General features: G+C 39.4%; 1 protein-coding gene across 1 annotated transcript in view; it reads left to right on the plus strand.

Moving 5' to 3' along the window:
- Window positions 1-23,210, plus strand: part of npy2rl (neuropeptide Y receptor Y2, like) — an 83,687-nt gene extending 60,477 nt beyond the window's left edge. Inside the window, exons 5-7 of the mRNA XM_085260565.1 lie at window positions 10,676-10,841; window positions 16,453-16,606; window positions 17,257-23,210. Of these exons, the coding sequence (XP_085116691.1) occupies window positions 10,676-10,841; window positions 16,453-16,606; window positions 17,257-17,841 (905 nt within the window). The 3' untranslated portion in view covers window positions 17,842-23,210. The remainder of the gene's footprint in view (window positions 1-10,675; window positions 10,842-16,452; window positions 16,607-17,256) is intronic.
- The last annotated feature ends 2,416 nt before the right edge of the window (window positions 23,211-25,626 follow it).

Consider the following 25,626-nt stretch of genomic DNA (forward strand, 5'->3'; position numbering starts at 1 on the left):
TCATGTTTAGTTGTTTTCCACTTTTTCTTTGGTCATTTTAGCCTTTTTGGCCAGGGTGAAGGGAGTATCTGTCATCAAACAAGAAGACAGCTGCATGTAACTACGATGGTGTTTGCTAGTTCACCTTACATTTGTTAATGTAATAACGTGGTTAGCCTACTCAACGGAAATTACACACGAACAACATTAAGCTACTCACGCAGAGAAGAACGGTGGCTGCTGCCATCATCATCCATCATCATTTCTGCTACACTGGCAGGGCTAGGGGCCAGGACTCTCCTCTTCGGGTTTTTGGGGGATGTTGCTAACTCCGGGTCCGATAACAGGCACCACACCTGCAGTAGATGTGCACGGTGTGAGGTCTCGCAGCAAGCTATCAAATACGGTGCATTTCTCGGCTTTTAAAAAAAACGCCATGCGTTGCCAGGTGTTTCATCGGATTTGAGGTGTTACCTCCTTTGACAGTATCACCTTAAAGCACTTGTTGCAGGCTGCTGAGTTTGCATCTTTTGCTGTGAAGTACAGCCAGACTTTGACCGCTTTGCTTTGGACATTTTTAATCTGTAGCTCTGCTCTAAAAGAACGTACGTACCTGGGCCCGCCTACTACGCTTGCAAAGGTAAAATGATTGGCTGGAATCCAAAGTGTATGACATCTCAGGAAAAAAAAGCACTGAAATAAAGCACCGAAATGTGCGCTGCTTTTCAGTCTGGTTACTACCGTTTATGTCAGAACCAGTGCCATAATGGCACCGGATACCGGTACCCATCCCTAGTAGTTACTACAGAGGCAGCTCATTTCTACTACATGTATCTGAGCTCTTAGCCATAGGTGAGGGGGTACTGCAGATAGACTAGTAACATGACAGCATTTCCTGTACTCTTAGCTCTCTCTCACCACAATAGACCCGTATTGCATGCTACAGATGGTTCACCAGTCTCCCTTGAGCTGATGTAATAACTTTAGAGATAAATTGCTCATATAGTGTAAAATGCATATGGTGAGCTTTTGTTTTCTTTTGTGGCATGCTGAGACTGAGAGCAGTATATTCTGCTCTGATCCAGGCAAATAGTCCAGAGTTTCAGGGATGCGTGTACTACAGTGAACGCATAAAGACGTTACATAAAACTGAGACATGACACAAGCAGATATGACAGTCTGCATAAACAGTCATGCTCAGTTTATCTCTCAGTACCCCATCCGTCTGGCAGGACACAAGCACAGCTTTCATGCCTTTGAAATCTTTTCTGGCATCTTCACCGTTTGCTTATAACATCTGAAGAAGTTAGATGCTTGTGTTTTCCAGCTGAACACACCTTCACTGATGGAGAGGAGAAGTGATAGATGTCAGTTTCTTTCTTTTTCAGCACATTATATCATAAGGAATGAAATTGAGTATGAGAAATGATAATCCGAATGAAAGTGCTGCTGAGAGTCTTTCATGGTGCCAGAGGCTGCTTTTTGTAAAAACGCTCTAAAACTGTGCACCCAAACTGAGCAACCTTGGACTCAGTAGATAAAATTTTGAAAATATAGTATAGCATGTTAAAATATAGCATGTTGCTGTCTCCGGCAGGTCAGGGTGAGATTTGAAAGCAAAAAAGTAATGAAACAGTCACAGTAGTCCTAAACAGCCTTTCCATTTTAGCCTTTTCACTGGGTAACATTTTAAAAACTGAGCTGTTAATTAGAATTGGGCCTGCTCATGAGGAGAGGTTTAAAGGTTACAAACACTGCTGCAGTGTCTTAGAAAAGACCTGCGGCTGAAAATGAAAAGCATTTGAGACCAAGCATTTACTTGGATGATCTGATATCGTCGTGTTGGTGTTGTTCCCACATCATCATGAAAATGTTGTTCCAGGTTCAACATTGCAAGTGACCAATCACATTCTTGTGACGTTATTCTTTTGCGCGCCAAGCCATTCGTGCATTTATGAAATTCCAATGTTGCAAGGACAATATCAGTTCTGCTTAGCGTTTATTAAAGGGTTAGGGTTAGGGTTAGGGTCAGGGTCCGTTGATCGGCGGACAGAGTACAGGTTTTTGTTTTACGGCGGTTTTTCCCAAAGTCGCAAAAGTATGACGTCACACATTCTGATTGGTCACTTGCAATGTTGAACCTGGAAGAACATTTTCATGATGATGTGGGAACAACACCAACATGACGATATCAGATCGTTCCATTTACTTTCATTTAGTCATGAGAGAAGTATTTTACCGAGAGAGAAAATGGAAGAGGAAAAAATTATGAGGCTGCCAGAGGGCCAACATTTAAAAGAAAGTTGAAACAAAGCACAGAAAAGAGAAGCTGAACTAAAAGTGACTGATGGTAAAATGTACTGACTTTAAATAAAACATAAACTGTTGCACTGCTTTATTATAAAATAGAATTTTAATAAGTAAGGTTACTATTATACAGGACATCGAAATATATTAAAAAATGTTTTTCCATAGTGTATAACAATGGAGAGTAAATATATTATGGGATAGGAACTACTTTTTCCACCTATCATAGTGATAGATGTAATACGGCCGTATAAATGCGTTACAGCTCACTCAGTTGATGACAGTAAGCGGAGTCTCATGTGGTTTTAATTCAGCTCCAGAAACAGACGGTTTGTGACACATGGGGCAAGGCCACAAACCTTGTCAAACATAAACAAAAGCAAATGATATAAATTATTAAATCATAGTAATTTAAATGATAAATTATGTATCTCTGCTGTGGCATAACCAACCATTACTTAAATCTATGGTACTTCCCCAGTAAAATCTACAAATTCACTGGTTGGCTATAGTTGGTTATTATCTCTGGGAGCTACTTTGACCATGAGCCAATGGAATCTAAATTCCTGTCATTTTCATGGTCATCTCTTGTTGACGGGGGCTAGAACTGGAACAAAGAACCAATCTTGGATGTAAAACTACAACTGTTAGAGACACCACTATATAAACCATCCATCCATTCACTTCCGCTTATCCTTTTCAGGGTCGCGGGGGGTGCTGGAGCCAGCTGTCATAGGGCGATAGGCGGGGTACACCCTGGACAGGTTGCCAGTCTGTCGCAGGGCCAACACACAGGGACAGACAACCATTCGCACTCACATTCATTCACACATTGTGGCAATTTGGATTATCCAATTAACCTATCCCCACAAGCTGCATGTCTTTGGGCAGTGGGAGGAAGCCGGAGTACCCGGAGGGAACCCACGCAAACACGGGGAGAACATGCAAACTCCACACAGAAAGACCCCGGCCTGATGGTGGAATTGAACTCAGGACCTTCTTGCTGTGCGGCAACAGTGCTAACCACCGTGCCACCGTGCTGCCTCACTATATAAACCATTAAACTTTTTTTTTTTTTTTTTTTTAGCATTTTACTTATTTTGAAACTGCAGTTCTTATCAAAACATGGACAACCATAATGGCCAGTGCTCTTATAGAATATGGCTTTAGATTAAGAGCAACTTTAGATTAATGCACCGACTTGAATTCTTGAATCCATGAACCTTTACTGAAAGGATCTGAGGCTTTAAGAGGATTGTAGGGTAAAAACCATGGTATTAGAGTAATGGAAGAAAGGGTTCCTAAATTCTGACCTATGATGCTTGCTGGTTTCCTATAATAATGGTTGAATTTGTGGCATCATTTTAAACCTTCTTTGGTATTGGTCAATGTTTTAGTCAGATAACTTATAATCTACTTTTTATCAGTTCTTTTTTTGTTAGATTGTTTTCTAATCTTCACTAATGCTTATTGAACCCCCTGACATTTGGTTCTGTTGAGGATTAATGTTATTCCTCCTCCAAGCTGAAGATCAGGTGGTGTTATGTAATAAACAAATATATGCATATGAATCTGCAGGCAGGGGACAAGTTTGTTGGTACTGAACGCTTGCTGTTTTCTGTTTGTTTCTTGAGGTTAAATGATCAATCACATTTGACCAGTTTGGTTCCATGGAAATAGATGGTCCATGTAGAGGCAAAAGGGGGAAGATATCCTTAAATTCACTGGTTATTAAAATCTTGGTCCAGATATTGGCTGCATCACAAGACACTAAGTCAACTGACAGTCCAGTGGTTTCGCAAAGTGGGAGATTTGTCTTTCAAGAAATTTACACAAAAATTAGCCCACCAAATTTTATTAGCTTGCCAGAGAGGTGGAACCTCTGCAAAGAACAGACCGACTAAAATGTGGATGAGGGTTCAGTCCACTCTTTAAACTGCAAAACAGAACATTACCACTGATGGAAGATGTGGTCTTTAAGTGCTTCTCTGTTACAGTGCACTCAGAAGCATGTTTTCACATCAGGATTTGTCATGATTTATAGTCGCTTAGAGATCTATTCTATGATGTTCAGCTTCATATTTTTCTACTTGGACTCTACATTTCCTTTGCCCAATTCACAGTTCAAAATAGTCCTTATTCACTTATACACTGCAGTGGTGCAGCCCCTAAATTTGTCCTTTGACTGTAACAAGATGCTGTCTGTCTGTCAAGGAATGTATGGAGAAATTAATAGTTATGTCGTCCTGTTGCAATTTAATTAGATTTAAAGGTTTTGCTTATACAGAGAAGTTTGCTTATACAAATGTAGGGTGCGCTGGAACATTTAATGGGCACATTCCTTTCATATTTGAGCCTCTTTCAGTTTGTCGACATCTGAAAAAGCCCCCTTTGAATTAAAAGACAGGGCTGCTGTGAAAGAAAAATCAAACGCAGAAGGAAACAGAGAGCGAGCGATGTGACCGATGTACTGTGAAATGTGCAGGAAGGTAGAAAGATAGCAGCTAGAAAGTTGTCGGTTCAATTCCCCTGCATGAAAACAGGAGCAGTCAGGCAGTGTGTGATAAACAAAGCAAGCACTGCACTTCCTCGCCCACAGGCTCATCTGCTGCCTCTCGTTCATTAATTCTCTCAGGCTCTCTGCTGAGAGTTTTGTCTGGTTGTCTTGATGGGAGCAGTGGCTGTTGTCTCATTATTGGACATTGGATGACTTTGAGCGGACTAACTAGCTTCTGAAGTGCGATTGTTACCCCGACACATCAGAACAGAAAAGTACAAACTGTGTCTGATTTTGGTGCAGCTATGCCTCCAGCATTAACACAATGAGGAAAACATTTACTGACCCTTCCAGCTAATATGAATGACATTTGAATTTTCATCTACTATTACTTTAGTTCTTTAGCTGTGATGGAGCAGACAAGTTTTGTGGCTGGCACAAAGAGATGATCTAGTGTGGCTGCCTCATTCATATACTTTAATATGCTTAATCACCAGGCCGCTCTCATTCCAGGGCATTGAAAAAGTAGTTTTGACATCCCAACTCGATCAGTTTGTCCATTTTCTACTCCACTTATGCAATTCAGGGTCACAAGGGTTTGGCACATATCGAAAGATGTCACTGGGTGGCAAGCATTTGACACCCTAAAAGGATGCTAGTCTAAATATATGCTAGTTGTACTTAATTGAAGTCTTACTTTTTTCATGTAGCTGATTCATGTTTCACTGTGTGTCTGGCTGTCTTTTTTCTTTCTGTCTCCCTTCATTCCTTTCTGTCTTTGCCCTGAAGCATCACAGGAAGCAGCAGGCCAAAATTTACAAAACCGAAGGAAAGCATTGGGCAAACATCAGAATCAGCTCAACCCCAAATGGCTTTTTTGTCCTAACATAATCTGGCACAATGCCCTTATCACAAATTTAATCATCAAAAACTGACATGGTTCAGAGATTTGCAGAATAGCCTTGGCCTCCTTCCGGGGACAGTCCCTGTGGGGGCTTCATGTACCAGAAAAAACAGTCACATCTAATTAGATGTCGAATACAGGGTTCGATTGAAACAGCTGCAGCTGTTGTTTATGCTATCTCTAACACCGGTAGAGAATCAGTCAGGAGAGCAGGTGGTCCAGTCGGAACAAGAATAACAGTGCAGAGTCGATTATCTGTTAGTCCTTCAGGTGAGGAATTAAAAAACATACAGACTTTTGCAGAATTTAGCCTTTAGTCAGATGGAAGCATTCAGTCAGGATTTGATTGTTTGGATTGCAGCAGGATTTATTGAATTCAAAGAAACCTTATTTCTGGAGGGGATCACAAACCTTTTGGAGTCTGATTTACTCTAGTGTAATGCACATTGGCAGCAGTACTGCAGTATCAAACACAAGCACCAACCCATGGCTGTAACATAAAAGCCAATGTGGATGTGCTGAAAGCTGCACTTTCTCAAATGTTAACTTGAGACAGGCTGAAAAAATGAGTTAATCCCCATAGGCTCCCATTTTTAAATGTCCAGCTTTATTGCAGAAATAAGCAAATTTACAGCTAGTAAAAGTAATTACTGTAGCTAATTTCCTCCTTCATAAAAACTCTCTATATTTTTTCTGGATACTGGAGTTATGGGGAAATCTGATTTGATTGAGCAATATCCTGATGCAGGTGTCTGTATCTGCTAGCTGTCTATTAGGCTTCACCTTTGGGTGGCTGTAGCTCAGGTTGTAGAGCAGGTCAACTACAAATCGGAAGGTTGGTGGTTCTGCTGGAGTCTGCATGCCAAATATCCTTGGGCAAGATACTATCTCCAAGTTGCTCTCTAGTGTATCCATTGGAGTATGAATGTGTGTGGATGTTAGATGGAGTACTTACATAGGAGTGTAGAAAATAGTGCTTGTGTTAATGGGTGCATGAGGCAAGTTGTAAAAAGTGCCTTGAGTGCTCAGAGTAGAAAAGCGCTATATAAGAACCAATCCATTTACAATTTACCTAAACTGGACCTGTGGACCATATTTGTGTTGTTTTCTCTATGTGTCTTTCCATTGCACACATATAGTTTTTGGATGTAATTTGCCAGCATCACCATCTGGTCAAAGTGTGGTAAGTAATATGTAGACGTGTAGTCAAGACCGCCTAAACCAAGACCAAGACAATACCAAGACCAGAGGGTATCGAGACCAAGACAAAGTCGAGACAAGACAAAAACGTCTTTAAACTGCTGCCAAATGCCGCTTCGTTTACGGGTGTCAGGCATATGTATGTGTTTTGGTTTTGCACAGCCCTCCTCACCGCTGTCTACTGTCTACCTCACTTACTGAGAGGACAGAAGCACGCTCCACTCTAGCTGAGCCACTGTGTGAGAGCTGAGCAGTGAAAGGAAATTAAGTGAAAAGGGGTTATTTTACACATGGATTAGTAAAGTAATCTTTCAGTTTTTTGCTTTTTTTAAATTCTTTGCATGGTTTCATTTGTATTGCCATTAAAATTGAGGCATGTGCAGAACATCAGTGTCTGATAGACATGAATCTACAGATGTTGACTGCCCCTCGGCACCAGCTGCTGCCCCCGCTGATGCTCACACATAGAGAACTGAATCTGATTGTACTGATCATGTGTACAATCTGTCCGTCTGCAGCTCTCCGGGCAGATGGCGTCTCTCCATGTCTGATGTTTCAGGGACAGCGGCTCAGATGCTCACAAGTCGCTTTGTCTCTGCGTGTATCCTCACATGACTCAACGAATCCTGAGAAGCTCAGTGCTCCCACGGCCTTCTCTGCTCTCATTGATGACATGTAAAAATTCAATTATAAAGGAACATTGAGGATAAAGGAGGAAAAAGACGATTATATGGTTATATAACAACAGTAGGCAAGAAAAACACAAGATCGGACAGGAATTAGCAGCAGAGTTTTTACTGCGGTTGCCATTTTTCCTTTAATTAGTCTGAAAAAACTTGAACGTTGTTTAATAGATATGACCTGCTTTTGGTGCCATCAGTGCAGTAAAAATGTGGTAGATTCGAACCGTAAAGAGAGACCCAGAGGGAGAAATAAGAGGCAAAGATACATCAGGTAAAACACATGAAAATGTTTTTAAAAATAACCTTTAGCATCAAATTAAAACACACAGGCATCATACATATATCATACTTCTACAGTTTAATTAGCTGCAGAATAAATATTCACAAACCTGTTTAGAAACCAAAGGAAATAATCAAACCAGTTTTTGGAGACTTTATTGTTGACAAAATCGGGAGAGATGTCAGGGTATGTTTGGAGCATAGGACCTCTACACATGGGGTTTGGACAAGCAGAGTAAATATAGGGACCGATTTTCCATATTTGCAGGTGAATTTACCAGGAGAAACTCTTTTCAAAGATTTTCATTTTGACATTTGAATCCACACACCAGCACTGATATGGAGTCACAGGCAGGGAGCAGGTGTCAGAAAGTTGCTGAGCTGAAAAGAGACTACAGCTACAGCACAATATGATTTTTTTGAGTCAAAACTCAAAGTGATGGAGGTGTAAAGTAAACTACACAATCAAAGTTCCTTACTTTTTTCTTTTTCTTTCTTGACACCTTGGACCCAGTTATGTAGTTGTTCCACCTGCTAGTCATTTTTAAGCTTGTGGAGCCATTTGTCTGAGTTGGTTGTAGTCTGAAGTCAATATTTTGGCTAAATGTTACATCAAGAGGGCTTTATGTGTAACAAACTGGATGTTATGAGATTCATACATTTACAATTAAAACAAAGCATCTTAAGCAACAGTTGGGCTCACATCAACCGTAACACTGAAAAATTGTGGCATCTTTAATGGAATGAGCCGATTGTGTTTGAGTGAAAAAAGAAAAAGAAAAGAAAGCTGATCTCAGTGTTACAAAAGTATTGTGTATAGTCAGGATCACAAATAAAACCACTGCATTAAACAACAACCCTTCCATTTTTTTTCTGTATTTGGGATAATGACTACATTTTGAGAACTTGGACAATAACAGGACAGATGAAACACTTGGAAAAAGCTGAAGCCATAAACCAACGTGAAAGCCAACATATCCCAGGTGTTCATGTGGGGTTTATGATGATGATGATGTTGTTGTTGTTGTTGTTGTTGTTGTTGTTGTTGTTGTTGTTGTTGTTTTGTAAAACAGTAAATTTAAAAAATCTTTTGAAAACAATAATAATTAATATGCATTTTTTGTTTCCTAGTAAATTGCTAATGAGAAGAAAGCAGGCATGAAATGCAAAACCTTGGCCTGAACCTTTTTCGAAGTGTGGTAGGTCAAAGACTGCACACTTTCGGAGCGGGAGTCGCAATTCGATTCGATTCCTGCCTGGGGCATCTGTCTCCAGTAAGGGTCCTAAAGGCTAGATCCCCCATGCTAAGCAAGCCTACCGCAGACATGAGCGAGAGAGATAAATATGAAGCCTTGATCAACAAGGTCCGGGCCAGGTGTTGAGGAACCAGGTCAACCCGATGAGAAATGGATTACTGGAACAAGAAGGCATCAGTGGGCAAGAGACGAAAACAGGGCGTTGTTGGAATACTACTACGCAAATAACGGAAGGTGTTACATGAATAGGATGAGGGACCTATGGAATCTTCAAGAGCCAACATCCACATTGATGGCGAAACAATTATTAGCTCATTGTTCAAACATTCAGAAGAAGGGACTGCTCTCACAGCTAAAGATTGACAAGGTACAACACACATGCTATGGCAAGGGCGAGTCAGGACAACAACTCATAGAAGAAAACACCTGTAGTGATCGATGTAGCGGTTCCAAATGACAGCAACATCAGGAAGAAGGAACATGAAAAGTTTGAGAAATACCAAGGGCTCAGAGAAGAGCTTGAGAAGATGTAGAGGTTGATGGTAACAGTGGTCCCAGTGTTAGTCAGAGCACTAGGTGCGGTGACTCCCAAGCTAGGTGAGTTGCTCCAGCAGATCCCAGGAACAACATTGGAGGTCTCTGTCCAGAAGAGCGCAGTCCTAGGAACAGCTAAGATACTGCGCAGGACCCTCAAGCTCCCAGGCCTCTGGTAGAGGACCCGAGCTTGAAGGATTGACCATCCGCAGGGGCGAGAGGGGAATTTTCTTTTATATATCATCATGGGTGCATGCTCTAGCTCATGTATTTTTTCCCTTTTCTTTTCATCTATCCTTTGCCCTCTTGTTGCAGGGGAAGTGTGTCTTTTTTAAACAACACAAAAAAACTAAAAAAAAAACAAACAGCTGAGACAGTTAAGGCTGGATGCCCGGTTAATTATCTATGATGGTGGAGAAGATACAAAAGGAGAGAGTTTAGTGGGTGGTGTAGAATTTCTGCAGCAATTTCAGAGAAAATTAACCTCAGAAATAGAATGAGTTTAATGTGTTTGTGATGAGAAGCAGACAAAAGAAGAAAGCAATGTTCTTCTTCATATACATAAAAACACAAAAATAAAATGGGAAAGATAGTAAGGGACGTAATCATACTATATTTGTGCCTTTATGAGTTAAATGGTAACACTGCATTAAATTTTTAGGGTGAGTAATCGGTGAACAGAAACATTTTTACCTGTATAGCAATGCCCTGCGATAGCGATAATGAAAAAAAAGACTCCATATGCCCAACAGACAATGCTTAATGAAATTCCACAACTTAAGACATTGAATGCTGCTGGATCCGAAAATAGCATTTGGTGCCTTAAGTTGGGAAAAAGCTAAACTATCCAACTTTATCAAGAGTAAATCCAAGGCAGGCAAAATGCACACACTTGCTTAACTTTTGCCTCCAGTGCCTCCTGGCACACAGACAGCAACATAAGTTGCATTTGTATAACTTAGTTTAGTGGAAGTTTTCTGTTATGTATTCATGAGAACTTTTACAGCCAAACATGTTTCTTCTTGTCTATCTCCAGCCGACCTGTTGGTCAACACTCTGTGCCTCCCCTTCACCCTCGTCTACACCCTGCAGGGTGAGTGGAAATTTGGTAGCACACTTTGCTTCCTACTGCCCTACGCCCAGGGGCTCACCGTGCATGTCTCCACTGTGACGCTCAACGTCATCGCACTGGACCGCCACAGGTGGGTGACACTTTAAGAAAATGTAATCTGTATTCACGATCTTCCTGGTGAGCTACCTGTTTCACCTGCTTCATAACCAGAGACGGGCACATTGGATTCTAATTGTGTTTCTATCACTATTATCTGTGGTTTGGGTATCTGTGGACAATTGATGACAGTGCATAATGTTGGAAACAGGCAAGTCCATCAAACAAAAAGAAGAAGTCAAAGAGAGTTTTTTTTTTCTACTTTGTATGGTCTGACGTGACAGTAAACAGATTTTCAATCTATACTTATATGCTTCGTTTGACTTTATGGATACCTACTGTACTGTAGGTATCCATAAAGTCCATAGGTATTCATGGTACTGGTACTGGTTAGTCAGTAGATCCACCTCCACACAAGTAGGTTTGATGGCTCATTTAAGCCATTTCTTTTTTTTTTCATGTGTTAGAATGGCACCGTGTTCCTGTTTTCCCCATTGTCCAGATTACTTACTTATCTTGGAGATCCAGTTTTCTTCAGCTGCTTCACACGTTCAGATGAACTCCAACTCCACCGTCCTGGACTGCAGCTGCGAAGGCGGTCTTTGTTCTCTTGCAGAGTTCATCTTATGTGAACTGGAGGGCCACGCCAACGAGACCCTGAACAATGAGAACTGGTTCATGTAATCCTATGCAGAACTCACCAAGGCTGCAGCACAGAACAAAGAGTTGGAGTTCATCCACAGCTCGGCAAAAGCAGCTCTTCTGTTGCTTAGTTATGTTTGTCAAAAGGTTCTTTTCAATACTTGCAGAGGAGAAATTTGGAAACGTTTGCAAACAAATGTTTTCAAGCACAAAAAGAATTTAAATCCTTATAAAATACTGCAAACAGAAATAAAACCTGTCAAACTTAACAAAGAAGATCAATGTACTTTATGACTAAGTAATAACATTCTTTGCACTTTGCACTTTGGGTTTACTGCCAATTAGAAAATCTTGGGCTGTTGTTTTTAATCACTCTGAACTACATTTCAAATGGTTGAAACAGAGTGCAGTATCATCCCAGTGAATGAAAAGTTATATAACATCCACAGCGAGGTACACCTCATTTGGAGGTAACGTTCAGAAGGGAATGGGGTGGAAATGAGATAACCCCACCAATACTCTATATATACAGATGTATGTAGCTGGAGATTATTATTGCACGTTGACTGTCCCTTATTCTCAGGGAAAGGATACAGCTAGATTACCGTGCTCTGATGGCCATCGTAATCAATTAACTTCACATTTTCACATCTATCCTGTTTTCTACATGACGTTTCTCAGATCTTTTGTGAAAATGCAATCAGTTTGTGCTCCCCTGAAGATTTTCACCTCCTCGCTGTGAGCTGACGTCATATTAATGACAAATCTAAAATCCATTTCCACCTTAATACACCTGGCCCAGAGAAAAGAGGATTACAGTGAAGATTCTCTGACTCTGTCATACCGCCACTGCACCGCTAACGGCACAATTAGACTTTGGCTGCCTGCTGTTTTGGCAGTTGGAGTGTAGGTGTTAAGTGCAGTGATGCAGTGACTTTAGAATGAACAACAGATTATTCATTTTAACCTCTATAAGCCTGCAGACTGGCTTTTAACTCTTTAAAGCCTGAACCATGAAATCATTGTCTGTAAAGGGTTAAGCACTGAAATGTTGCTTGCATGAACTGGTGGATAAACCATTACAGACATCTAAAAACTATAATATAGATTGATTTATTTTTGGTAATGGCCAGCACTTGTTAATTAAGAGCAACTGTGGCACCAATCTTGCTATACGTGGTGGTGTATATGTATACACATGTTAGGATGTTCCTGTGGCTGTCATCAGTATCTACAGGCAACAGGCCATTATGCTTATGTTCTCTCCACCACCTGTCCAAAGATTGCAAACAGACGAACGAATCTCTCCTCTGCATGTAAAGCAGATTTTCATTTGCTTATTTGTTTTTTGGGCAGATGGTTCCTGACAAACAAATTTACAAAAGATCACTTTTCAAGATCCAAGCATCTGTGCTCTTTGTTTTTTTTTTTCTTTTGTTTGTTTTTTTGAGAAAACATCAAGAGAGTCAAATCAACCTCATTTAGTCAGTCTACAGACTTGTTTGATGCACTTTAGTGTCCACTCTTCTGATTTGAATATGATATTGCTTTAAAACTTTGCTCTCCTGCTACAGCCCTACGGTCCTGTTAGCAAAGATTCAAGCTGCAAGAGTAGCTCTCCATGATTTATCAAACACTTGGCCTGGCAGCTCTTAGCAGCTCCTCAGTTCATCTTCTGTACGAAACAAGACTAGTTTGCGTAAAGCCAGGTTACCTGTGATTGGCTGCCCCCTTGTGCGCTTAAGATGACCATATAAGGGAGTACTTGTACATACTCTGACCTCATTATTTCAAACTTTGACTATGAGCCTCCACCCCAGTAACAATATATATACATATGACAGAAAATAGCTACCTTAACCCTTTAAAACCGGTCGGAGCGGGTACGCTCAGTTTTGTGTAACTATTTTTAAATCCCTGTAGATCCGGAACCAGTTAAGATAGCACAATAATTCTTTTGTATATGAAACTGGAGGAGTTGTACTTACATTTTATGTCATCAGCTTGTCCTAAGTCACAGTTTCCTTCCACATATAGCTTTGCAAAAACAGCATAAAAAGCATTTGCAGCAACAAAAACATAATATTCCAGAAACACGCTTTGCCGATTCGATCAGCTGTTCGTAACACTTCCTACTTTGGAATAGACGTCAGCGCGAACTATAGTGTGTCCACCATGACCTGGCCAAAACCGGAAGTGATGTCATTTTTGTGGAAAATGTAGTTGTTGTTTTTTTGTTTTTTTACCTTCGGGACCTTATAAGCCTGCACTGGTGTTGCTTGACTTCATGCTTGTCTGAATAGTTTCTAGGATGCTTAGAACTCAAATTGCCGGAAATAGTTTATTTTGATGCAAATGCTTTTTTTTTTCCCGCAAATTTGCATTATAATATTTATTTTTATTTTTCCAGCAGTATATAAAAATTGGTGTATCTCAAAAACAAAACTATGAAGACACTCAAAATACATTTCCTGTTGTTAGAAACTATTTTGTGCAACTTTTTTGTATTTACAGTTTTGTGGGACAAACCTCTTTAATTTCTTTACCTACAAATATATGTAAAAAAAAACAAAAACAAAAACGATTTTTAATTTTTTGTAGTTTATTGCAGTTTGTTGCAATTAATGTAGTTATTATAGACTTAACGCATACATATTATTAAAGTTTGGGCTATAATGGTTGTATTCATGTATACTTGGGAGCAACTTGAAATGCTCCCAAAAATGTCACTGCAGCATGTAAAAATATAAAGATAACTCTGGCGGACTTGGTTCTATGGTAGGTCTTAAAGGGTTAAAGAAAACGTTTCCTCTACATGGTGAATGATGACCAACTAGACCAACTTTATTTAAAGGCTGTATGAATAAGGGTGTTAAATTTGCTGAAAGTACAAATGTGTCTGGCGTCCTTCTTTAGTTAAAACTAACTCACCATGTAAATTAATGTAGTATTGTTCAAAGAGAAATTTCTGAGTTCATGCTCTGTGCTTCAGCAGTATTTAATTAAACTTAATTAAATGTGATGTGCCCACAGAGTTCTTTCTTCTACCCACGCTACATTAAAGCTGTAACTTTAATGTAACTTTCATTATGTTTCATGCTGGATGTGCCAAAGCACAAAGCCCAAACAAAACCTCAGTGTCAGGATGCCTCAGCTGTAAACTTCATCCATAATGATTTCATGTTACACCCTGTTTTTGTTTTCTCTATCAGCAGGGATTGTAAAAGCTAAAATACGTTTTACCAGAAGTTTTTTATAATTTAATCTGGGCAGCAATAAACAGATGGCTGCCAAAATCACCACAGAGACCCACTAGACTTGTGCTGAGTATGTGAAACCACTGTACTCACTGGAGGCTTGATCAAGAAACTTGAGAGTCAGAGTAATGAGTTTCATTCTTTTATCCTTAAGTTTTTTCTTAAGTGTTAAGAGTTTCTTATTGACTTCCATATTCAGTAGATTAGAAAAGAGCCTCAGTTGTAACCAGCAAAACAAACACATTTGGAAATATGAGTTTTTTGCAATGCGGCTTACATTAATTGGTGAGTGGCCTTCACTACTGGCTTGTTGGGTGTTTTTTATGTTCATGAGTGTTGCTGATTTGACCACAAACGGAAAGATTTGCAGCATTGATTCTGGCTGTAAAGAAGGACTTGATCTTGGCCTACAAAAAAACTGCACAAACAATGCACCCAGTTTAGGGTTGGTGTTGCATGTTTTAGCTACTTGCTAGATGAGCCTGCTGAGAATTTTTCTTTGTCATCTTTGTTTATGCAGATTGTACATTACAGTCAGCATGACTTCCAAACTCACATATATGCTTACTTTTGTGGGGTTTCATTTTAAGTTTCCTCTAATATCAGCGGTCCCCAACCTCTGTTGTGCCACGGACCGGTTTATGTCCGACAATTTTCACGGACCGGTCTTTAAGGTGTCGCGGATAAATACAACAAAATAGAACCGGTACCAAAAAATATATATATCTTTTTAACACACGGGAAAAGACCAAGGGAAACCGAGTTAACGATAAAAACGATCAAAAACATAACGATAAAAACCCTGAAAACTATAAATTTTACACCCGAGCCTCAACTCTCGTGGCCTGGTACCAAACGACTCAAGGACCTGTACCGGTCCATGTCCCGGGGGTTGGGGACCGCTACTCTAAGGTAGTGTCAACCACACAAAAAGTGTTTATTGCTATACGATGACGTTGTTCTATCTGAGCAGTGTCGCTGCATAATTTTCTATCTTGGGTCTTGCACTTTGGCCAGCTTCAAAATGAGACTTTACTGACTAATGGGTGACATTATGGTGAGATTAAATCCATCTTTTATATTTCTAATCAATTTATTGTGGCCTCTTTTCATGGTCATTCAATCCATGAAAGGTTTGTGTAAATGCACTGATTAATTCAGAAATAGGGAAAATCCTGACAAAAGGCCTGAGAGATCCATTTGGCCTTTCAGCTGATCCATCTACTGTTCGTTTATTGTAAGGAAGGGAAAAAGGGAAAGAACAAAGCTGAGGTATGCCAAATTACATTAAAAAAATGACTGAAAATTACTGGCAACAGGTCTCATGGAGTGATGATTCTGAATTTGAAGCTTTTGGTTCAAATCATCATCGTTATAAAACAGAGGAGGTCAGGAGCAGCAGTCAGTGTCTACAGCCATCTGTAAAACACAGTGGAGACTGTCGTTTGGGGCTGCTGTGTTGGGGATATGGTGAGAATTGATCAACTTTTGAATGCAGAAGGTTACTGTCAGATTTTGAAAACTTGTAAAAATAGCTACAAATGTTCCCCCTGAAAAGTAAGATTTTCTGAATAAAGTGTGACAAAACTTCCTGGTAATAACTAATGCAATCTAAAAATCAGGAAACTGATATAATATCAGTGGTTTTCTGTGTCCTGACCTGTTGAGAAAGAAACTATAAAGTGCGCCTCATGTGAACATTTCAAGTTTATATAAATATTTGGTATGCACCAATTTGCATTTCAGGTGTATCGTGTACCACCTGGAGACCAGGATGCGTAAGGACGTGTGTTTTACAGTGATAGCATTGACATGGGTGCTGAGTGCCATCCTGGCTAGCCCTCTTGCCATCTTCAGAGAGTACGGCTCTTTCACACTGGAGCCTGGACATACCATACAGGTATATGCAGTCACACACCTACAACACCATGTTTCTGAATCAAATATTTGTACAGATCGGCCCCCTCACTTCCCTCCTCATTCTTTCCCTTTGATCTTCCTGGTGCTGCTCACATCCCTCACGTTGCCTCCTCTTTTATCTCATCCTTCTTTCCTTCTTTTCTTTCCTTACATCCATTCCTCTCCAAACTCTTGTTTCCCACCTTATTCCTATTGTTCATAATCCCAGCCTCTCCAGTCACTGCAATCAAATGTAAACTATGTCAAAATTCTGATCTAGTCGCCAAAAGAATCCAATTTTTTAGTAACTTTTCTAAAGCTTTTGATCATATATCACATAATCTTGATTACCTTTGGATTGGAGCAAACATTGACTTGCCATTTTGTATGGACTTCTCATCTATTGGGAATACCCAAAGGGAAAAGAAAAAAAAAACATTGCGCAGAAAAACTGTAATGGCAAAATGTGACTTCATTTTTAATGTTACATCTTCTAGTTTCTGGAGATTTGCCTTTTTAACCATGTGGCTAAAATTAAATCCAGTGACCTGTGGGATATTAAGAGGCTAACCTAACCATGGTATTTAAAGTGTACCTTCATGTAACACAGACTAAACTCAACCAAACATCCCATTCTGTCCTCTGTCATAGGCGTGTATGGAGAAATGGCCCGGGACAAACACAGATGGCACCATCTACAGCATCTCCATGCTTATCCTGCAGTATTTCCTCCCCCTGTCCATCATTTCCTTTGCCTACGCCCGCATCTGGTCCAAATTGCGTGGTCATGTCAGTCCAGCAGAGAGTGGTGTCAACAGCAGCGTCGCCTCCGAACGCCACCGCCGACGCCGCAAAACCACCAAGATGCTGGTGACCATGGTGGTGGTGTTTGCCGTGAGCTGGCTTCCCTTCCACGCCTTCCAGCTGGCCACCGATATTGACAGCGCGGTGCTGGACATGCGGGACTTCCGCCTGCTCTACACCGTCTTCCACGTGATTGCCATGTGCTCCACCTTTGCAAACCCACTACTTTACGGCTGGATGAACCGCAACTACCGCGCTGCCTTTCTCGCTGTCTTTAAATGTCGCAGTGGCGGCGAGAGGGAAAGGGGTGGCCGACTGGACAGCATTCATCCCGCTGGGGGAGGGGCAGGAGGGGGAGGCAGAAGGGCAAAGAAGATAGTCCTTGAAACGCAGGATGTGGTGTCTACATGCCTCAACGCCACTGATGTGTGAGATGCCGAAGAGGGATGGAGGAGAGGAAGACATGGAAGAGAAAGGAAGGAAAAGAATATTCTTTTGTCTCCCAGAGGACAAAAGATTGCACATGGAGACAGAAGAAAAGAAGACCTAAAGATGTGTGAGAAAATAGAAACGGCACGAGTGAGAGGGAGCCAATGGGGGGGATTAAAGAGCCCAAATATAGAGGAGAAGGCGGGGATGATTGGGGATTAGAAGAGGAAGAATGACAGGAGAAACGATGAGGAGCTGCTGAATGACTCAAAGTCTTCTTAAACAACTGAAACTGCATCTTTCTGAGGACATGACCTTGCTGTGATGGAAAATTCCCACACTGTAAAGACATGCTTTGAGGGTGAAATTGTGTTTGAAGGATCTGTGACACTTAAAAAAAGCGGGCAGGCCTGTATGGAGAACAGATTAAGTAGGCACATTTTTATGGACAAAAAAAAAAATTACCAAAAGAAATGGAGTTTAAAATCTAGTCAGCACAGGGCTTTTTCTCCATCTTCAATCCACAGATGAAACATGTAACTCAAAAATATAATTCACAGTGGTTTACAAATGTGCTCTCTTACAGAAAGCGTATGAATTTTTAGGCCACTGTTAAATCGATTAAAAGAAAAGCTGGGGGGGATACAATTTGGATGCATGATGCAAGCTTGAGAAATTTCAAACACTGTTATGAAAATGTGCATTTGCTGTGGATTATCTGAAAATAAGCCAGATTGGAGGAATGCAAAACAGAAAACACAGAGGTGGGCAAGAAGTAGATGTGGTCAAATTATTCATATTAGAAGGTAGATGCTTTGTTGCTATTTTTAATTTTTTTTAATTGGCGGAGAATAGAGAGCAAGGGAATCTGAGACAAGGGCCGAAGCTGTAACTGTGATAAAAGGATCAGTAGGAGAAAAAGACAAGAGTTAAATGTGGGATAATGAGGCAACATAAAAAACAAGGTATTTCAAATGAACTGTATCCAATTTAGAAAGAAACATCAGAGAAAGGATCCCTACTTTCAAGCTAACACACGAATGTTTGAATAAAATGAAAACTTGAGTGATTTACTTCCTTTTCTTTGATCACTTTATCACCTTACTGAAGCCATAAATTTATCACATTGCAATTTTTCCAGTTATACAGACACAAAGACCAGGTCATTATTTTACGCTTCTAATATTAATCTTATTTTATTCATCTTTGCTCAGTCTACCAAGTCTTTTTTATTGAAACTCAATTACAGATGGAAGAAATATCATTAAAATATAATTGGCTACATTAAAGCAAAACTCATTAGGTAGATATGCCATTTTTCAATAACTTTAATGGATGCTTTGAATTCCAAATAACTTCCACAAGTGAATAGTTTATTCATAGACTTTTACATGGATTTAGGGCACTACGTTTGCACTCCACCATGAATTTCTTTTTTAAAAGAAGCTCATCTTGTCACTTATACTGTTAAAATATGATCTTGATTCCTGAGTTCATAGCGCCACTGAATGTTTTGTGAGAAATCTTGTCAACCCTTCCAAACACAGTCTTACGGCAGTTTGTGAACTAGTCATGACTAGTAGTCTATTAATTCATATTTCTGTGCACAAATCAGCTAACTGAACCCTCCCTGTCTTTCTGTTCTCACAAAGTCCTCATTTGCAGACTGTAGCTATACCTTGCCTATGAAGTCATGCCATCTGGGATGAGTTCCAGTCCACAGACATTAAAAAAGATGGAAGCTTCTGGAAATGAAAATTGAAATCATTTACCAAATTTACCCTGTATCTACTTTTGTAGATTTTGTAGCTTTGGATTCCAACCAAACAAAACTACCAAACTTCAACCAAATGGTGGCTTAGGCTAAATGTAATGCTGTGTTCACCATAAAGTCACATGAAACCTCACCAAGAGGTACCACATGTGTACATTTAAAAAAGTTTTCAAATTAAATTCAAATTACAAATTTGAAAGCCTTACAGCTGAGATTGCCTCATAGACTCTGGATTAGCCTGATGAAGGACAAACCAGAGCTAAATGATTCAACTTCTCTTTTATATGAAGACAAAACATAAAATGGGCTTTAAGTGAGCAAAGTCATAGACCCTCCTGATATCTTACTTACTGATGTTACAGTAACTTCTTTCTAGCACTCCATTACACTCTAGCTTTTGTTTGTCAGGCCACAATTCACCTTGAGTTTGGTGTTACCACACCACTGGGAATAGGGCTACATCATTCCAAGAGGCAGAGGCTGGCCTACGCAATCCTGCATCAACTCCCTAGATAGACATTATGCCTCTACACTATCAACAAGCACCTGACCTGTCCTTGCGATTCATCATAGAGCCAAAATATCCAGAGCTGTCAGCAGACTGAGTTCACTTTAATTCTAAAGGCTCCAACAACATTAACCTTTGTTCAGGCCTTCCTAAATAGGGTTAAACCCAAGAATTCCCAAATCCTAGGAACAACTAATCCACATCTTTTTACATTGAACATTTCAAGCATTGGTTTTCAGTCTGACTGGAAGTAAACACTGATCTCAGCCATCTGGAAATTGTGGGAAAACGGCGACCCACTGCTTGGTCTGCTGGAGGTGGTCTTTAATATTCCATGCTTAAAATGAGCATCTTGAGAAGACTGTGGTTCCACTGGTGGAATATAAATAAAATTTCACTTAAGTGAACCTAGTAAAGCTGCAATAGATTATTTGAACAGATGTTTAGAAAAAGCAAACACATGGAAAATCATAACACAATTGTCATTGCTGGAGTCAAAATGAGCTAAAAAGAATCGCAGCTGATTAAAACCAAGGGCAGAAGCATACACAATAAAGTCAGAAAATGAATGTACTGCAATGATAATGCCCTTTCATCCAAATGCCAGTGAACTGCTTGCAATGCTTTGTCCCACTCGACTTCCTTTGACCCACCAAACTGCCAATCAAATTGTTTACTGCAGTCGGCCCTGTTTCCTCTCTCTGCTCCTTATGTACTGGGATTCATTCAGGTCACACAGCTAAGTTCCCTAAAACTCAACTGTTGTTGTTCAAAAGTTCCACAGAATCTGGTAACCATCCATCCATTTCTAACATATTCGTCTTCTATCCAGGTAGAAAGTAGCAGGGTGTTTATAATTAAACATGATTAAAATAATATACTTTAACGGTTAAAAATCTTCTCTTCATTCAATCAACGGCTTCAGTGCCTTCCTTCGAAGACCTATGCCATAGGAATAGACAGGAAGTTCCTCCAGCAAGATGAAACAGTTGGGAAGAGCAGGTAGTTAAAAATATCGGGCCTCAATCAGACAGTCCTTTGGATCAGCCCCCCCCCCCCTTGGGGTCACCAGGAAAAAAAATGTGTTCCCTGATGGGTTGGTGAGTGGATGCTGCCTATCGCTACATGAAACTGGTTGCAAATATCTATTTAGTGTTCCATCAAAAAAACTCATTTGGCATTGGTTCCTAGCAAATTACGATGGTTATCTGTGGTTTGCACTGAAGATGCTAGCTTGTCTGTGTACACTCAGCACTTCCCAAGTAGTAAGGAAATTATGAAAGGCAGGACTTGAAGCACAGTTTCTATGGGAATGTAGACCGCACACATTTTCCATAAAGGTTGCACCTTTTGAAACAAGTTAAAACCTTTAAACTTCTTGGTAAGGTTTAGTAATAAACAATCTTCGCAATTAACTTATGGAGTTAAAAACTTTAACTTAGTACGGTTTCAAAAGAACTCCTTAGCGGTTCGTTTATGGTGTGAACGTGATGTGACCCCAATCCAAACCAACTACCAACTACTACCAAGTTTAAGTTAAAAAAACATCCCGTAACCATGCATGCTTTGTATTCTCAATGGGAAATCAACTACTGGCAATATATATGACAACTTATAATGGCCACCTGTTATATTGACAACATTCAAATCAGGTGGTCTGCTTCTGTTGACCTAATATGGTGGGCTTAGTGTTAGTAAGATATGTCTAAATAATGAATAAGCATAAATAAGCATAATGAGCACATCCCTCATGCTGATCCAGTCTTGCACTATCCCTTTTCTCTTGCCCTTAAGTATCCCACTATGTGCCTTGACAGCTTGTTGTAGAAAAGAATCAATGTGTTTCTGGTCTGGGTTAAGTAACATAAATAAAAGGCTAAACTTACTATTTTTGGAAGGTAGGAATATTTCCCACAAGTAATATCAACATTTCGTATGTGTTTCCACACATAATGTTTGCTCTTAATTTTCTGTTAATTATGAACTAATTAGTTCCTTTGTTCAAATTGTTATTACCAAAGGTTGTTTCTTTAAGTCTAAAATTTAATTGCCTAATTGTAATTCCAACTCTCAGGTTTCCCCTGGCAGGAGTTTCATCAACATACCAATTTGGTGCAGCTGGCTGATTGAAAAACGACCTGCACAAGGTGAATACATATCAGAGATAGAGATGTGAAAGAAAACGAATCAAAAGTAGACACAATTTCATTCTGTTTCAAAAACTGCAGATAAGCTCCTTTTTTTGGAGGGGGGGCTGAGCCTTGGTGTTCCTGACATCTATGCCTCTTTAAATCCTTCGATTAGAGGATCCTTTCTCTCTGAGCTGCATCACTGCTTCACCCGACCAGCAATCCCACAATCCCTCTGTTCCCTCCCACTGAACTGGTTTCTCTCTGTCCTTGTTTCAGCTCCTCATCTGTCTCTTTTCCTCCTATGAATGCATGCATTAAGCAGCTAGAAATGTACAAAAAGTATATGAAATATGTCAGTGTTCTTTTGATAAGTCTAAGTGCTTAGACACAAAAACAAAAAAATTATGCCTGCAAATTTATGTGTCAAAACTAACAGTTTAGAAATGACAGATTTAATTTTAAAAAATGACCTCAATTATTTAATTATATTTGTAAACAGTAGCAATTTTTAACCATAATGTGCTTTATTTAAATGACAGACTTCTGACTTAAAGTCGTTGGGATGAATTTTCATTGCTATTATACTTACGTGGACATATAAAGTGGTTCAGAAGGGTAGGTTGAAGATACATGGTTTGCTCAGACTCCCCAGATCCCCAAATGAGCTATGTGTAAACATCAACATCCACTCTTGTCCACAGAGTGCTACCCCGAAACATCTTTGTTTTGGTGAACTGCTCCCTCATCTCAAAGTCATTGGATGTTTTTCAACGAGGTATTTGGTTGGATGCCTGAAATAAGTTTCAGTTATGTCCATTTAGTTTTGTTTTGTTTTTCAACAACATATGTAAGAACATTGGCCATGCCCTAAAAAAGTGCTAACAATTGGCTAAGTGCAACTACATTTCGTCATAAGATCCAAAGTAATGCTCAATTACAGTTTTCCCAACAAAAGAAATTATCCTCAGAGCAATCCACTGGGAAACTTTATTGGGTAAGCCGGGGTTATGAACAGAGAATTAGCATTTATTATTATCAGAATACTTTTAGGGTTGCACTGATATGTAAGGCAGAGGAAACGCAAAAAGAAGAAAAGCAACCATAAATCACTTTTTACAACTCACTGATTGTATTCCTTTTTGTAATTTTGGTAATTGTAACTTTCAAGTTAACACATTATTCAAATTTTTTAACCAACCTTTACCCCTCCTTTGGAGGCATTTTAAAAGGTTGGGTTTAAACAACACCCTCACAATGTTAAATATATTGAAAAGCTAACTTTTGCCCTTTCTGAGTCTGAGGAACTCCCACTGATTCCAATATATTACTCAGCATGTTGAAAATTTTAAACAAATGGCTAACCACTATATTCCATTATGAAATACGCATCATTTCCTGAAGATTTTACGTGGACTTGTGCATCCTCCCAATATAAATCTTCCAATTATAGCTAGACATTTTTTAAATTCCACAAATGTAGCTATATCTCATCCATCTAGCCATCTATCTGTCTTTTGCTTATTCAGTTCAGACCTTAGAATCTTGAAAAATGAAGGCAATTGGACTTCTTTAAGTTGCATTCTTTATTTAAGCTCATAAGATTAGCATTACTTGGATGATCGAGAACCTAAACACACATTTCCAGGTCAGTGTCATGGTCTAGCTTGGGCCTATTCTGATACCATCTGTCTTTATTTCCCAGTGAACAACATTAAAAGATGAACTGAAGAATAATAAAACTTGCCCCTACTTTATTACCCAATGAAATCAGCTGTTTCATTCAGTCCCATTGCTCACATATGTATAAAAGCAAGCACCTAGCCATGCAGTCTGCCTTTAAAAACATTCGTCAGTTGTTCTGAAGGGTTCACTGAACTTGAGCGTGGTAATTTAGCAGGATATCACTGTTGCAACAACTTCATGAAATTTCTTAAAACTCTTAGTTATTCCACAACAGCGTCTGGACCAATAAAGTTACATGTCCACTAAGCCTCTTCTGCTACAGTATTGGACTCCTGATTTATCTTCCTCAAATGACCAACTAAGACCAAACAGAGTATCTTAATAAAGGTAAGCCTGGATGTTATTAACATTGCTAGAAAGATACAAAAGGAGATGGGCCAATTGTTTCCAATTGTTTCCATTTTCTCCAGAGTTCTCAATTCATGAGATGTAAGTCTTTTGACTCATATGAATTCTAAACACTGTCTATTAGTTTTTCAAATGGTCCAAAGTCTCCACAACTGTTTCTATGAAAAAATACAATAAAACCATCAGTGGAAAAAACTGTAGATGTGGCAAATACCATGGTACCATAGCTTAAAAATTCCTTTGAAATTAATCCAAAAATAAGATATGAATAGATTTAACCTGCCAATATTTTTCTTTTGTACTGCTTAAAAAAAAAAAATTATATGACTTTTCCCTTTCACTGAGTTTCAAAGGCCAAATTTAAACAAATTAAAAATGAAATACTTTCATAAACCTCTGCTTTAAATGCTTCTGGTGATTAAATGGGCTGTCTTTTCTGTTTGTTTGTTTGCTTGTCTTATAAGAAAAGAGTTGAACAGATATTTAGCTCCTTACAGGTTATATTGTGCCAGTTTGTGACAGAAGGCCACAGATGCTACTCGACCTTTATCAAATATGAATGTAAACTGCTTTGTAACATGGCTGTAATGTTGTATATTCTATAACTCTGTGTAAATATTGACTGTGTGAACGACTGTAACCAAGCACAAACTGTTGGCCTTTAACAGTGTCCAACAACAGATGTACTATTCTCAAGCACAAACGTGCCTCTGGACTCCTTCTGTGTGTCTGTGTCCTTTTATAACTAAAAACTGGAACTTACATACATCAAAAGTAGAATTTTTTATATCTCCAAGGTTATCTTGCAACCTCCAACAAACGAGCACCAAAAATTGTTCATAAACTGCATTTATTTTCTGAGATAATCCAAGCCCCTTCTTCTTTACATTTCTTAAAGGCTCACCAAAGTTAGACAATAGAAGACAATGGAGGAAGAAAAAGAAACATGCCTGGACTAATTAGTTTCAATATCAGCTGCAACAGTCATGGCAGCGTCAAAATTTGGCACTAACAATATGAAAGCATGGATCCATCCAGATTTGTATCAACGTGAGTGGTGGTGTAATGGTGTGTGGAATATTTTCTTAGCACACTTTTACTAGTAATTTTGCATTTATCACAGTATATCTGAGTATTGTCCATCCTTTTATGACCACAATGTGCCCGTTTCCTTATGGCTGTTTCTAGCAGGATAAGCTCAACATGTCATAACGCTCAGATCATCTCAAATGGGTTGCTTGAGCATGACAATGAATTTACTGGTACTCAAATGGCCCCAACAG

This window comes from Mchenga conophoros, linkage group LG3 (assembly GCF_057382185.1).
Source record: "Mchenga conophoros isolate Kocher_MC1m ecotype Shallow Benthic linkage group LG3, M_conophoros_male_GT1.1, whole genome shotgun sequence".
NCBI classification, from domain to species: Eukaryota; Metazoa; Chordata; class Actinopteri; order Cichliformes; family Cichlidae; genus Mchenga; species Mchenga conophoros.